The sequence below is a fragment of the Microcaecilia unicolor genome, chromosome 8 (genome assembly GCF_901765095.1).
Source record: "Microcaecilia unicolor chromosome 8, aMicUni1.1, whole genome shotgun sequence".
Lineage (NCBI taxonomy): Eukaryota > Metazoa > Chordata > Amphibia > Gymnophiona > Siphonopidae > Microcaecilia > Microcaecilia unicolor.
In genome coordinates this window covers 36961676-36978612 of record NC_044038.1, presented here as the reverse complement: position 1 = coordinate 36978612, position 16937 = coordinate 36961676, and the positions used below count along the sequence as shown (strand labels likewise).

At 46.9% G+C, this 16937-nt stretch overlaps 1 protein-coding gene across 1 annotated transcript in view; it reads left to right on the top strand.

Annotated features, from left to right (window-relative positions):
- The first annotated feature begins 315 nt into the window (after nt 1–315).
- PLA2G10 (phospholipase A2 group X) overlaps nt 316–16937 on the top strand; it is a 38502-nt gene continuing 21880 nt past the window's right edge. Inside the window, exon 1 of the mRNA XM_030213219.1 lies at nt 316–658. Coding sequence (XP_030069079.1) covers nt 619–658 — 40 coding nt within the window. The 5' untranslated portion in view covers nt 316–618. The remainder of the gene's footprint in view (nt 659–16937) is intronic.

Below are 16937 nucleotides of genomic sequence, written 5' to 3'. Positions count from 1 at the left end.
AAGCAGTGGATTTCCCCCAAGTCCATTTTCATAATGGTCTATGGACTTTTCCTTTTGGAAGCCGTCTAAACCATTCCTATGCTAGCTGTCACCCTTTCGCTACCATTTTGACTTTTGCTTTAAAGTTTGCTTCTGCTGACTCCTGGTAACTGCTGAAAGTTGTCACTTCTTTGCTTGCACTGAGTCAGCGCATGGGATGGGGCATGATGGGGGGCTGGATGCAGGAGCAGCTGCTAAACCGCAGCTGGACCAGCCAGCGGTTGTGCTTATTCTCCTGATAGTTCCGGGTCCGAGTCTCTCGCCCTTCGGCACCTCCCCGTGCACCGCCCTCAGCTCCTGCAAGCTGAGCAGAGCCCCGGGCCAGAACCGTGAGGCGAGCAGAGGGAGCCCAGCTTCTCGATCTGTCCTCTCCACCCCATCCGCTCTTTCCAGAGGGGCTTCCGATCTGTCCCCCTCCACCCCCGCTCTTTCCAGAGGGGCTTCCGATCTGTGTCCCCCCACCCGCTCAGGATCCGGAGCTCTGCGGCTGCGAGCAAGGAACGGGCGATCGAGAGACCGATCAGCAGAGCAGAATTCGGAGGCGAGAGGAGAGGAGCAGGGACCGGTGCGCAGCCCCCCATGGAGCCCCGAGCTCTGCTCCTGTTGCTGCTACAAGCAGGTGAGCCCAGCATTGCACGGTACAGGACAAACAGTCCCTATCGCACAGCACTGCACAAATACAGCACAGTACACAATGCAACAAGAACTTAGGACGGTACACCTGTGCATAACAAGCAGCTCAGTGCAAGGCAACAACATGATCGCAGCTTCCCCTTTAAAATGTTAATTTATTAATTACATGTGGGTTTTTTTTTAATCCTAGGCAAAACGTAACTCACAATTACAAACGAGTAGATAGTGTTAACCAATCTCAAGAAATCAACAATGCAATTTTTGGTGATGCTTAATTTCTCTAATATATGTGAACTTATAAAAAAAAAAATCGAATTGTTTCCCACACTTCCATACATAGGAGCCAACTTATAGTAACATAGGGGTCCTTTTACTAAGGCACACTAACGGATTTAGCGCACGCTAAACGATAAGACGGCCATAGGAATATAATTTGGGGATCCTTTTACTAAGCCGCAGTACAAAGTGGCCTATGGTAGTGCGAGTGTGTCTTTTGAGTGTGCGCTGGGCCACTTTTTTACTGCATAAAAGGGCTTTTTTTTTTCAAGGGCCTGTGGTAAAACTGAAACCAGCGCATGCCTATTTACGGCCTGAGCCCTTAATGCCACCCATTGATCTAGCGGTAAGGGCTCTAATGCCTACACGTGCGGTGACCGATCAGCAGGCACCAATTGCCGATTAATGCCGGAAACGGCAAGTGTGGTAGGAAATAAAATAATTTGACCATGTGTTATGGGTGCGTGCCAAATCCGAAATTACTGCCAGGGGTGCGCGCTAGCTTGGCGCTATTCTTGTTTAGGAATGCACTGCATGCGCATAGACCCTTCCATGCCTTTGTAAAAGGGCTTCTTAGGGCACGCAATCCGTTAGCGCACCTTAGTACAATTTTTATTTATTTATTAGGATTTATTTACCGCCTTTTTTGAAGGAATTCACTCAAGGCGGTGTACAGTAAGAAAAGATCAAACATGAGCAATAGGCAATTACAGCAGTAAAAATATTCAAGTAACAATTCAAAGTATGGCATGGTATACTACTTCTCTATTTTTCCTTGACCTAGGGTCCCTTGGTTATATATCATCTATTGCCTATGTACTCCAAGGGAAGTCTAAGTATTGTTTCCGCAGGAGTGTGTCTGTTTTCTCTTTCTATATTTATTTAATTATTTAATAACTGGACCTCAATGCTTCCAACCCTGAATTGTCACCTACAGAGGTGCATCACAGTCTTATCAAAAGGATTCCAGGGTGACTTGTGGAGCTAGTCCTATCATCGGTCCCATATCCTATATAATAAAACTCACCCTCAATGTTCTGAGGACACTGACGTCAGTGTCACTTCCTTCGGGCACTTCCTTCGGGTTCGAAGGGCTCGTGGTGGTGAAGCCACCGAAATCACTGTCTCTGGGCTCCGCCCTCGCGTCAAACGTGATGACGTCGAGGGCGGAGCAATGGCGTCACAGAGCGAGGGCGGAGCAATGGCGTCAGTGGCTTCACAACTCAGGAGATGAAGGTGGCGTGCGTTAACGAGGTGCAAAGCAATGGCGATCAGTGGCTTCACAACGCCGAAGGGGTGGGTAGGGGGGGTTCGGGAGGAAAACCTTGCTAGCGCCCGTTTCATTTGCTCCAGAAACGGGCATGTTTTACTAGTTTATTAATATTATTTAATTTACCATTGCCATATACTGGATGAGTATTGGTCTCATATAGAGGAAACTATTTCTCAAATTCTAGATTTTAAGATCTCATTAACATACAAAATCATAATCACGGGAGAATTTGGTTTAGACACGATACTACAACCACACATAGCCAAATTACTTCGTATATTGATTCAAGTTGCTTTAAAACTGATATGTCAAAACTGGAAGGACTTTACGAAGTTATCTTATGATATGTGGTGGAATACAGTATGTCTATACGCTAAATATGAAAAAGCTGCTGCTGAGAAATGCGGTTCCCTTGTAGCATTTAATAAAACCTGGTCTCCTATACTCAATTACTCATCCAGTTAATATTAATTATTATAATCTATGCAAATATAAATGGGTACTAATTACATATATATGTATAATTTCTTATCTCCACCTCTAACATTTAATAATATGTTTACTCCTATAGTTATAATTACCTGTAATGTAACAGCATCAGGGATTCTAGAGATGATGTAAACACTGTCCATAATTTTTCTATAAGTCAGTGTACATGTTCTAACTTGTTAAACTGTTATTAAGTCAATGGTACTTAATTTCCTTTTTTATTGTTATATCCAAATTAATAAAAATGATTGAACAAAAAAAAAAATATTATTTTTGTCAACAGTGTAGACGTCAATGTAAAAAACTCCTAATGAGAAAAACCATTCATGTCTCACTGCTGGCATCTTTCAAACATACACCTCCCGTGAAAACAAAATACTAAACTATTCAGAACCTTCACTTTTCTGTGATTTTTTTGCTATGTTTAACCCCCACACCTTTATGTTTCAATGCTTAAGGCACTTTGGCTGTTGCTCGTTCTCAAACCCGCACTTATCTCATATTCTGTATTCTCCAGCCGGCTGGCGCAGTTGAGTCTCCTCGCTGTAACTTCCTCCGTTGTAAACTTCCTTCCCCCTGAAGCAGCGATAGTATTCGCGAAACAAGACGTTCTTGTCGGACAAATAGGAAGAACAATAGCTCTTTACATCCACACCTATAATTAACGAAGAAATTTCGAGCACAGAAAGACTGTTGGAAGATAATAGCTGTCTACCCCCATAACGGGGGAAGGAAGTTTACAACGGAGGAAGTTACAGCGAGGAGACTCAATAACTTGCATAAAAATATTTAAAACAGGAGGTTTTTAGGTCGATGATGAGTCTAGCCTACAGTGTGCCTTGAGACATATTGATGATTGATGTTTGTCTTGGCACCTGGGCATTTTGAGACCTTTTCCTCCTAAGAAAAAAGTTCCATGCAGAAAACAATTTTTGAAAAGGAACGAATGATTAAAATAAATTCATAGCAACAGATATGAAGAATTTGGGTCTTTAAACATAAGTAGTGCAATCATTTGCAGTCAATGGTTGTGTTCCATATATGAATGGTCCATAACCCTGGAAACAGATGAATAACATTTGTCAGTATTTTTTTGTATAATGTTGGTTTTATTCAGGTTGATTAATACTGATATAATTAAAATGAATAAGTTATGCAGTTTTTCCACCTGTCCCTGTCGGCACTGCATGTAGTTTAATGATTGTATTTACTAAGGGACTCTTTCAGTAAACCGCGCTAGTGATTGCTGTGTGGGAAACGTGAGGCAGCCCATTCAAAATGAAAAATAGGCTGTGATGCATTTGTCATGCCAGGAATCACTGGCCCTAATTTTGTGTCTGCTTATAAATGTGATTTTGCTAAGGTTAAAATATGCATTATTTATTTCTTTGGATTTTGCTCACATCGTTTTCAGAAGTATCTCGAGGTGAGTTACATTCAGGTATGTTTGCCTTCATATATTATTAAGTAATAAGGACTTTCTGAAGGGGTTGTGATTGTGAGTTACTGCTTGTCAAGATTATTAATAAGTGAATGTTTTTTAATTGACAGGTGTGCTACTTTTTGCATTACTAGCTATTTTGCTGTGCAATTTATACTTTATTGTTAAAGTACCTTAGGTTTCCTCCTGACAGGTACAGTATAACAAAACACTAATTCTTATGTTCTTAAATGCTTTGTTCATGATTACTTGACTGCTTGTTATTATGGTTATTTGCCAAATCAGATATATAAACAATTATATAAGTAAAGCGTGGCAAGCCCACCATGGGCTTGCTGTGCGGCAATCTGAAACTACCACGTGGAATTTCGAAATGCTGGCACTAGAAATTGCATGTGCTGGGGTAGAACCACCAGTGGTGTCCACATTGGGCTGGCAGTAGTTTCGGATTCCACTAAACGTTCAAAACGGGTTGGGAGTGATGATGAAGAGAGGTTCAAACAGGGACGTAGCCAGACTTCGGCAGAAGGGGGGTCCAGAGCCCGAGGTGAGGGGGCACATTTTAGCCTCCCCCTGGCACCGCTGACCCCCCCCGCTATTGCCGACACCCCCCCACCATTGCTGACCCACCCGCCACCACCGCCGCCACCACCACCACCAACAACTTTGACCCCCCCCCTCCGCCAACGACCCTCTCGACCCCCCCGCCCACCGCCAACCGCCAACCCTCCCCTGCCATCACCTACATTTGATGGCGGGGGACCCCAACCCCTGCCAGCCGAGGTCCTCTTCTTCCGGCGCAAGGCTTCATTCTGTTTCTGAGTCTGACGTCCTGCACATACAACGTGCAGGACGTCAGACTCAGAAACAGAACGAAGCCTTGCGCCAGAAGAAGAGGACCTCGGCTGCCAGGGGTTAGGGTCCTCCGCCATCAAAGGTAGGCGACGGTGGGTTGGCGGCGGGAGGGGGGGTCGAGAGGGTTATCGACAGAGGGGTCTAGGGCCAAATCTACAGGGGCCCAGGCCCCCGTGACCCCACATAGCTACGCCACTGGGTTCAAATTGATCCGTTTAAGCTCTATAGATACAGTGTATCCCAGAGCTCTTTGAGGCCTTTTCCCTTCCAAGTAAGGAGACCTATAGGGTCAGAGAGATCCCACACGGACTCTAAGCTTGAGTCTATCTCAAAAATATAGGGGATTTTGTTTTGATTTATATTCTGGTAGTTTCAGATTGCCACATAACAAGCTCATGGTGGGCTTGACATGCTTTAGTAAACGGGCACTTATATAATTTGATAATATTTGAAAAAATATTTCTTCAGAGGGTTACCCAGTGGTAATCGCTGCCTGATTACCACCGGGTTGGTGCAGTGGTGTGCTGGAGCTGGCTCGCACTGGCTCGCAAGAGCCGGTTGTTAACTTTTCAACCGACTTGCGAGCCGGTTGTTAAAACGCGCGAGCCGGCTCTCCTCCCTCTGGATCCCTCACATTACTGACTCTTCGATTTCTCCAGCGCTGACTCTCCCCGCTGGCACTGCCGGTTCACGCTTTAAAAATGGCCGCCGAGACTTCCAGAGGTGGCCTCACGAGACTTCAGCGGCCATTTTGAAGCACGAACCGGCAGCGCCAGCGAGGGAGAGTCAGCACTGGCAGCCTGTTGCTATCACTTGCATGCCTGTTGCCATCAGCTGGCAAGTGCTTCTGGATCCTTCTTCGGCAGGAATGGATGTGGAATATGGTGTACATCCCGCAGTGCTGTGGAAGAGCCTGGACATGTCTTTAAACAGGTGTGTGGAGGAGGTAGGGCAAGTACAGCTTTTCTGGCTCCATCAGAATTAAAATGAAAATCACAGAAAAAAGCTTGTTAATTTCATGTCTCGACAGCTTTTATATAATGTATTTTTAAAAACAGTCACCAGACAGCAAAGGTAGAAAAAATCATTTTATTTTCATTATAGTGTTTGGAATATGTCCACTTTGAGAATCAGGTGCTGAACGTTAAAAGTTTATATTTATATTTATTTACTTATTTATGGCATTTTATCCCATATTAAACATGAATTAGATTGGAGAGAGTAATGCATTGCCCCCCCCCCCCCCCGGCTATAGCCAGCTCTGGGAAGGCGCAGAGGTGGATGGGGGGCGCAGAGGTGGATGGGGGGGCGCAGTGGTGGATGAGGGGGGGGCGCTGAGGTGGACTGGGGAGAGAGCCTGTTGTTAAAAATTTACCAGCACACCACTGCCTTACTGCCATCTTAGTGGGTGGCAGAAAGTGCTCCCTCCAAAATGGCTGCACGGCAAGTGCGAACTTACCACATGGCCATTTCTGTGATAAAAAGGGGTCCTGGCACGCATCAGAAATGGCCACCGCCACTAGCTCAAGGCCTTTTTTTTTAACCACAGCTTAGTAAAAGGGTCCCGTAGTCTTTTGCAAATTGTTAAAAACCTTCCTTGTCAAGACATTTCTTACCAAGGAACAGTAGTATCTATTCTTTGACATAGATCCAAGGGTACTGGGAAGCCTCCTTACCACTGTTCCCAACTTCTATACTTCACTCATGTCAAGTTACATTGTCAATTGTTTGAATTCAAAACTTATCAGTTGCTGTAAATGATGCTAATGAAATCTTATACTGTACTATTGTTATATTGAATGTAAGTCACATTGAACCCAAGCTTGTTTGGGATAATGTGGGGTATACATGTCAAAAATAAATAAATTAATTGTTATGTTGGAAGCTTATCATTCTTTTCTGATGTTTTAGTAATTCCCTTATTTGTCCTGTTTGTCTGTCCTAATTAGATTGTAAGCTCTGTCAAGCAGGGACTGTCTCTTCATGTTCAAGTGTACAGCGCTGCGTACGTCTAGTAGCGCTATAGAAATGATAAGTAGTAGTAGTAGTCGTTGGGATTCTGGAATCTTGCTAGTCTTTGAGATTCTACATGGAATCTTTCTACTCTTTGAATTCTACACAGAATCTTGCTACTCTTTGGGATTCCGGAATCTTGCTACCCTGTGTCCTTATCCCTTATTTGTTCTGTTTGTCTGTCCTAATTAGATTGTAAGCTCTGTCAAGCAGGGACTGTCTCTTACATGTTCAGTGTACAGTGTTGCGTACGTCTAGTAGCGTTATAGAAATGATAAGTAGTAATAGTAATGGTAGTAATAGTAGGCTGTTCTTGTCATATGTTGCTATTTAATTTTGATGCGTTATGTATTTTTTTTAGCGATTAATAATGCAATTCTTAGCCTTCAGACTCCAACTGGTTCTTCAAGAAGACTAAGGTCTGCATAACAGAACCTGTTGCCTCTGAATCCCACTACTACTACTACTTATCATTTCTATAATGCTACAAGGTATACGCAGCGCTGCATACCATACACAAAAAAGACAGTCCCTGCTCAAAGAGCTTACAATCTAGATAAGACAGGCAGACAGACAGACAACAATTAAGGTTAAGGGACTAAAGCAGTGAGGATAAAAGGACAGGGCAAGTGAGCAGTGGTTAGGAGTCCTAACACAGAGTTAAACCACTACTTAACCCCCCCCCCATCTCCCTTTCCCTTCCCTCCATCCCCTAACCACCGTACCCACTTTCCTGATCTCCTGCCATTCCCTCCCCTCCTAATTCCTTGATCAATCCCAAGTAGAAATGCTCATATTCAGCTCACTTTGGGACCCTTTTGCAAAGCCACAGTAGGGCTACTGTGGCAACAGTGTGCAGCAAATTGGCCCTACCACCAGGATCCCAGTGGTAGTGCTGGTGTGTGCCACGCAGTGGCGTAGCTACGTGGGGCCATAGGGGCCTAGGCCCCCTCAAATTTCCTCTTGGCCCCTGGTTTTGCTGGCAGGGGTCCCCAACCCCACCAGCTGAAGCCTTGTCCAGCGCCGGTCTCCGGCGTCGCTGCATTGCCTGCTCTGCTCTTTCTTCCCCTTCACGTCCTGCACGCTCCTTTTACTGAAAAAGGAGCGTACAGGAAGTGAGAGGGAAGAGAGAACAGGGAAGGCAGCATTGCGGTGCTGGAGAAGGCTTCAGCTGGCGGGGGTTGGGGACCCCCACCAGCCAAGGTATTTGCTGCAGCAGTGGGTGGGTGGGGGAGTGGCGGGGCGGCAGACCAAAATTGTCCCCCCACCTCGGGCTGTGGCCCCCTCCCACCACTAGGTCTGGCTACACCCCTGGTGCCACTCAATAAATAATTGTATTTTTTCAGCACTAGGGGCTTACCTGTCGGTAAGGACCCTTCCCCCAGGCTGTACCACATGGCCGTTTCCTTTTTTTAAATATAAAAGTCTTTTACCTGCTGCAGTAAAAGGGGGACAGCGCATGGCAAATCCACATGCTGACACCACTGCAGGGCTTCTTTTACCACAGCTTGGTAAAGAGTGGAGGAGTGGCCTAGTGGTTAGAGTGGTGGACTTTGGTTCTGGGGAACTGGGTTTGATTCCCACTTCAGGCACAGGCAGCTCCTTGTGACTCGGGGCAAGTCACTTAACCCTCCATTGCCCCAGGTACAAATAAGTACCTGTATATAATATGTAAGCCGCATTGAGCCTGCCATGAGTGGGAAAGCGTGGGGTACAAATGTAAATAAATAAAATAAAAGGGGCCTTTTAGGCTTTATAATTCCACCTTGAGTGCTTGAGCTAAGATGACCTATAAATCTATGAATTAACATTTAATTAAATAGCATACTTAAGGCAGTAGCTTAGTCAGGTTGAGGACACAGGGGAGAGCGGACTGCTGACGGTGCTGGCATGTATTTTAAATACAACAGATTGCGTGAAAAATAGGTGCCGGTGCTGTCGGAAGTCCGTTTGGGGGAGCAGCTGCACCTCTGGCGACCCACCTAGCTATGCCTTTGACTTAAGGACCTTAGAGCCCGTGTGCTCAGCTGTTCTTATTGTCCAAAATGTTTAATTGTTTTTTTTTGTATATTTTTAAGGCAATTGAGTTATGAATGTTTTAGAAAGTGTCACAAGGAATGACATGGGCTGCACATACTGCAGCAGGACATGTTTATCCACTCCTACCCTAGCTGAGATAATATTTAATCATGTGCACCTTTCTTTAAAATAGTCACCTTACTTTCTAACTCCTCTTACTCTCTTACCTATCTATACTAGCCGTTCAGCCCATAAAAATGGGCTAGTATTGGGGGGGGGGTTGAAAGGCCCCCCCACCCCGCCGCCGAATTCGCCGCTGCTGCTCCCCCTCTGAGTTCACCCCCCCGGAGCTGTCGCCACCCACCTTCCACCCGGTCGGGCCCTCACTCCGCTATTGAAACAGCGAGGGCACGCAGCACACAGCTCTACTGCTGAGCTGCCGTGGCCTTCCTTCTTCTCTGCCTGTGTCCCGCCCTCGTGTGACGTAACGTCGTCGAGAGCGGGACACAGGCAGAGAAGAAGAAGGAAGGCCGACGGCAGCTCAGCAGAGCTGTGTGCTGCGTGCCCTCACTGTTTCAATAGCGGAGCGAGGGCCCGACTGGGTGGAAGGTGGGTGGCGGCGGCGACTCCGGGTGGGGGGAGCGTTAGCGACGCGTCGGCGGTGTCCCTCGCAAATGCGCAGTAGAGACCCTCTCTGTTCCGCCCTCGTCATCACGTATTGATGCGGGGGCGGGGCAGAGAGGGTCTCTACTGCGCATTTGCGAGTGAGTACGACACTTGCCATTTATATATATTGATGTTCCGTCTTTGCTTATAGCCTACACTGTCAATGAAAATGTTCTATTACATATTGTGTTGACATTGTAAGTAATATACTATGTTATGCTTTGTATTGTTATTTGAATATTTTTACTGCTGTAATTGTCTATTGCTCATGTTTGATTTATTCTTACTGTACACCGCCTTGAGTGAATTCCTTCAAAAAGGCAGAGTATAAATCCTAAGAAATAAATAGATTAGCCAGGTTTGAGCACTTGTGATTGGAACTACATCTTACCAGTTTCGAATTCAATGCCTTTGTGTATGTGACACAAAGTGTCCTTTATAAAGCCTTTATTTCTGGAGGGAAGAATATGTCATTTGTACTTAACATCTCTATAGCGCTACAAAGGTTTATGTAACCTTTTACAAATACATGTAAGAGACAGTCCTGGTTTCCTGGAGCTTAAAACCTAGTAGAGATTCATAGCCAAAAAAACCACTTACCTATCTCAGTAAACATGCTTAAAATGAGGAGGTTATAATCTGAAAGAGTCATAATCCTCTCGAATGTCAACAAATTCGAGGCTTTTATCACTTCTAAAAGCATTTGAAAATTAGAGTCAACAGACAGCTAGCACGGTCCGGAGAGGACAGAAGTATGGTTTGTTAGCAACTAGGGTTACCATATGGCTCCAGAAAAAGGAGGACGGATTGAGCCAGCCGGGTTTTACTTCCATTGCTTTCAATGGAAGTAATTGAGCCAGCCGGGTTTTACTTCCATTGCTTTCAGCAATGGAAATAAAACCCGGCTGGCTCAATCCGTCCTCCGTTGGGAGTGTGTTAAATCAAAGCATTATTTATTCTAACATTGTGTTCTACTCTAGAAATATTTGACTATTTTGAGGGAAGACGTAAGGAATAAAAACGTAGTTTACTTTTAAAGGAACACCACTTTGACTGAAAACACTTTTACCAAAACACAATCCCTATCTCAATGGTTGGTCCCTCTGAAATTATACGCAGCAGTTCCTCTGCTCAGCCCAAATCCGAATTCTGCCTTGATTTGGCATACATTGCAAATAAGTGATACATTAAGCGCTGTAATTAACCTGAATCTAATCTTAAATATACCGCTCTGTTTTGGTGACTGTTTTCGTATTTATTTTGGGAATATTGGGGAGGTGTCACTTTTTCACTATGAATTAAAAAGAGTTAAGCCACAGTGTCAGCTGAGTGTGGGCAGTGGCGTAGGAAGGGGGTGGGGCGGTCTGCCCGGGTGCCCGCTGCTGGGGGGGGGGGGGTGTCGGCTCAGCTGGTTCCCTGCTCTCTCTGCCCCAGAACAGGTTACCTCCTGTTCCGGGACAGAGAGAGCACCAGCCAAGCCGACGCAGCTCCCAGCGACGTGCACCTGGCGAACCGCCCCGGGTGTCAGCCGCCCTCGCTACAGCACTGAGTGTGGGCCTGACTGACTCACATTATGGTTTATTTAACTTAATATACCACCCATTGCAAAGGCACAGCAGAGTGGTTTACAAATTAAAATACATTATGTCAGGAATAGAGAAGGAATGCCACAATAAGATAGGAATGAGAAGACCATACCACCTGCTCCTAGTTCACAAGTCAGTCAGGTTTTTCAGATATCCCCAATGAATATGCACGATAGAGATTTACATGCCTATTACCTCTATTATGCATTTTCATTAGGGATATCCAGAAAATCCAGTCTATGGACCCCTAGGAAAGGTTTGAGTACCCCTGCTCTAGACCAGGGTTGCCTCATCTCAGGCCTCACCAGGATCTGGTTTTCAGAATGTTCATGATGAATATTCATGAGATCTATTTGCATACAATGGAGGCAGTGCATGCAAATAGATCTCATCCGTATTCATTGAGGAAATCCTGAAAACCTGACCGGACTACGACCCTCGATGACTGAAGTTGGACACCCCTGCCCTAGACCCTCCCCCACACCCAGTGAGAACTGAGATCCACTGAGGTGGAGGACTAGGCAGTGCTGCTCTGACTCAAGGTGGGTTCTGCTTTACTTCATCTGGTGGGGCTTGTGAATCCTTACCAGTTACAAGAATGGTGCACCCAGCTGCTGTGTGGGTCTGAGGCAAAAGCGGAGCAGCCAAGAACCCACCCATGGATATAGCCCTGATTTGCACCCTATGCAACTGTACTACTTGTAGGGCCGCCGAGAGGGGGGCCCGGCGCTGGGGGTCTCTCTCTCCCTCTCCTGCTCCCAGGCCACCAGCGCCACAGTCCCCAGTCTCCACCTGCCTACCCTCAGCTCCCTCGACAGCCCCCTTCTGTATGCCACCCAGCCCCCTGCATTAAAAAAGAAAAATCTGTAAATCAGCAGCAGCGCCAGCGAGCAGCGCATCGCATCTGTGTGAAAGAGGCAGATTGCCCGGGCCTTCCCTCACGGTGTCCCGCCCTCCTCTGATGTAACTTCCTATTTCCACGACGGAGGGGCACAGCACAGAAAAGGCCGGGCGATCTGCCACTTTCACACAGACACGAGGTGCTGCTCACTGGCACTGCGCTGCCGATTTACAGATTTTTTTTTTAATGCAGGGGGTCGGGTGGCATACAGGAGGAGGCTGTCGAGGGAGCTGAGGGTAGGCATGTGGTGACTGGGGACTGCGGCGCTGGCAGCCTGGGAGCAGGAGAGGGAGGCGACAGCAGTAGTGATTTTGGGGGGGGGGGGGGGGTGGCCTTGCCCCGGGCCAGGCTCAGTCTCGGCAGCCCTGACAACTTGCACAGCCCTTGGTACAATGACGGTGCTATATAGGGCCTAGCAGGGGGCCTAAGATTGATTTCCAGGCCAAGTGGGGCAGGGGATACCAAGAAGCACATAAGCACTGCCATACTGGCACAGAGCAAAGAAAAATGTAGGTAGATAAAGACCATATTACCTCTCCAGTCTGCCTATCCATGCCGTCTACTCTCCCTATTACTTCCTTAGAGATCCTGTGTCCTTGTCCAAAGTTTTCTTCAATTCAGATACTGTTTTTGTCTCCACCACTTCCACCAGGAGGCTGTTCCATGAGTTCATCACCCTTGCTATGAAGAGGTATTTTCTCAGATTACTTCTGAGTCTGTCCCCTTTCACCTTCATTCTATGCCCTCTCATTTCAGAGCTTCCTTTCAATGGAAAGAGACTCACCTCCCATGTGTTTATGCCACATAGATCTCTCCTCTCCCATCTTTCTTCCAAAGAATACATATTGAGATCTTTAAGTCTGTTCCCATATGCTTTATGGCAAAGACCACTGACCATTTTAGTAGCCACCTCTGGATTCATTCCATCCTGTTTATATCTTTTTGAAGGCGTGGTCTCCAGAATTGTACGTGGTATTCTAAATGAGGTCTCACCAGAGTCTTATACAGGGACACCATCTCCTTTTTCTTACTGGCCATTCCTCTCCCTTTGCAGCCAAGCAGCTAGCTTTTGCTGTTGCCTTTTCTACTTGTTTGGCCACCTTAAGATCATCAAACCCAAGTCCCTCTCCTCTTTCGTGCACAAAAGTTCTTCACCCCCCTAAACTGTACCATTCCTTCAGGTTTTTGCAGCTCAAATGCATGACCCTGCATTTTTTAGCATTAAATCTACATTTCCAAATTCCAGACCATTCCTCTAGCTTTGCTAATTTCTTTCTCATGCTGTCCACACCATCAGGTGTCAAGCCTAGTATCTTGTTTCCAACAGTGGTCAATTCAGGTCACAAGTACCTGGGAGATTCTAAAAGAGTAAACTAGATTTCATGCTACTTATCCCAGGAATAAGCAGTAGATTTTCCCAAGTTCACCTTTTAAGAACACGTCCAAAGCTTTGTTAAACCCTGCTATGCTAACTGCTTTTTCCACATTCTCTGGCAGTGATTTCCAGAGCTTAATGATACGTTGAGCGAAGAAATATTTTCTATGATTTATGCTAAATGTACCTAGCAACTTAATTGTTCATCTACCTGTTCCATGCCACCCATGATTGTATAGACAATATCTGCCCTCAAACCTGAAGAACCCTAGCCTCTTTAGCTTTTCCTTATAGGGGAGTTGTTCCATACCTGTAATCATTTTGGCCTGCCTTCTCTGTACCTTTTGCCCCCCTCTGGGTTTACAGTTTGTTAGTGGTAGGGTTGGGGGTGGGTGGAGGGAGTCCTAATCATTTTATAACAGTGACACCTAATGGTTGGACTTAGGGTTCAGAACTACAGAGTTTTTGAAGGTGCCCTACCCCCCTGTTTACTAAGCCGAGCTAGAGCCTGCTGTGCAGCAGTGATGAATGGGCTGTGTCGGCATTAGCACAACTTAGTAAACAGGGGGGTAGATTGTGCTCTCCGGTCAAGGACTACCATGGCAATAACTGGCCTAAGTGAATGGAGGGGGGGGGCAGTTATGAATGTAGGTGAAAACCAGGGCCTTGCCTAGGGTCTCCGACGCCCCCCTGCAGTTGGCCCCGCGCCGCCCCCCCGAAAACGATCGCTACACTACCCGCCCTCTTCTCCCCAGATCCTTTTCTTTTTGTTTAAATTTACCTCTGTCCGGCGGCAGCGTAGCATTAGTGAGAAGGAGGCGGCACTCCCCCGCCCCGACGTGTCAGTCTTCCCTTCGCTCAGTTCCCGCCTTCTTCTGACGTCATTTCTGATGTCAGAAGAAGGCGGAACTGAGCAAAGGGAAGACTGACACGTCGGGGCGGGGGAGCGCCGCCTTCTTCTCACTAACACTACGCTGCCGCCGGACAGAGGTAAATTTAAACAACAAAAAAAAAGGAAACGGATCTGGGGAGAAGAGGGCGAGGTAAGCATGGTGCGGCGGGGCGCCCCCCAGAGGATGGTGCCCTCCTGCCGTGCTTACCTCGCTTACCGTGTTGGCACGGCCCTGGTGAAAACACAGGTAGATGTGAATGAATGCTCACAGTGCCATAGTTGAAAAAGGTTGGTTCTAATTCAGCTGAAATCCCCAAATGAACAGAATACTGCTGGATGAAAAAAAATAAAACAATGCAGTGCGTATAGTCCCCAGTAAAATGTTTTTGGGGGGTTTTTTTCTGACCAGCCTTAGTTTTACTTTAATGCTGATGCAATAGATTTTAAGTTTCATACTGACTTACTTTCAAAAATTTAGGGAAATTTTTAGATCTCTTCCTCTTACAACAGGTTAATTCCTTTTAACGTAGCTGTTTAATCAAACATATGTATGTTCTTCTTTTTCTAGTTGTAACTCTCCAGCTCCTACGGTGACACAAACAGGCAGATTTACTACGGTCCTTGCTGGAGGGGACAGAGATTTCTGCCTTGCCCCCCAGTGACTTGCTAACTTCACCACAAAATAAGTGCACAAGACACTGTTCTGTGGTTCCCAAATCTCAGATGATTTTACTGGTAGTAACTTAAGCAGAAATAACCAGAAAAGGAATACATTTCTTAAGTAGAACCGGTGGGGGGAAGAGGGGTTGGTGGTTGGGAGGCGGGGATAGTGCTGGGCAGACTTATACGGTCTGTGCCAGAGCCGGTGGTGGGAGGCGGGACTGGTGGTTGGGAGGCGGGGAATAGTGCTGAGCAGACTTATACGGTCTGTGCCAGAGCCGGTGGTGGGAGGCAGGGATAGTGCTGGGCAGACTTATACGGTCTGTGCCAGAGCCGGTGGTGGGAGGCGGGGCTGGTGGTTGGGAGGAGGGGATAGTGCTGGGCAGACTTATACGGTCTGTGCCCTGAAAAGACAGGTACAAATCAAGGTAAGGTATACACATATGAGTTTATCTTGTTGGGCAGACTGGATGGACCGTGCAGGTCTTTTTCTGCCGACATCTACTATGTTACTATGTCAGTGGCGTAGCCAGACCTACTATTTTGGGCGGACTTACGGTTAAACTTGGATGGGCCCTTACAACCCCCCATCCCTTAGCTTAGCATTTCCTCTGTCCTTCCCCCAGCATCTGCCCCTTCTCTGAATCCCTCTGATGTTCCTCAGAGGCATCCCGGCGGCCACAGCGATTCATCTTTCTGCCTGTGCCGGCATCCCACTAGTGAGGAAACAGGAAGTGATGTCAGTGAGGGCAAGACATGGCAGAGGGAAACCTACGGAGGTCAGTGCAACTGTGCAAGTAGTGATGATGAATTTCTGTGGCCACCGGGATGCCTCCGAGGTACACCAGGGAGGAATGGGAGGATTCAGAGAGGGGGCAGATGCTGGGCCGCCAGAAGAGGAGAGGAAGAGAAGGGAGTGACACCTAATGGTTGGACTTAGGGTTCAGAACTACAGAGTTTTTGAAGGTGCCCTACCCCCCTGTTTACTAAGCCGAGCTAGAGCCTGCTGTGCAGCAGTGATGAATGGGCTGTGTCGGCATTAGCACAACTTAGTAAACAGGGGGGTAGATTGTGCTCTCCAGTCAAGGACTACCATGGCAATAACTGGCCTAAGTGAATGGGGGGGGGGGCAGTTATGAATGTAGGTGAAAACCAGGGCCTTGCCTAGGGTCTCCGACGCCCCCCTGCAGTTGGCCCCGCGCCGCCCCCCCCACCCGAAAACGATCGCTACACTACCCGCCCTCTTCTCCCCAGATCCTTTTCTTTTTGTTTAAATTTACCTCTGTCTGGCGGCAGCGTAGCGTTAGTGAGAAGGAGGCGGCACTCCCACGCCCCGACGTGTCAGTCTTCCCTTCGCTCAGTTCCCACCTTCTTCTGATGTCAGAAGAAGGCGGAACTGAGCAAAGGGAAGACTGACACGTCGGGGCGGGGGAGCGCCGCCTTCTTCTCACTAACACTACGCTGCCGCCGGACAGAGGTAAATTTAAACAACAAAAAAAAAGGAAACGGATCTGGGGAGAAGAGGGCGAGGTAAGCATGGTGCGGCGGGGCGCCCCCCAGAGGATGGTGCCCTCCTGCCATGCTTACCTCGCTTACCGTGTTGGCACGGCCCTGGTGAAAACACAGGTAGATGTGAATGAATGCTCACAGTGCCATAGTTGAAAAAGGTTGGTTCTAATTCAGCTGAAATCCCCAAATGAACAGAATACTGCTGGATAAAAAAAAATAAAACAATGCAGTGCGTATAGTCCCCAGTAAAATGTTTTTGGGTTTTTTTTTTCTGACCAGCTTTAGTTTTACTTTAATGCTGATGTAATAG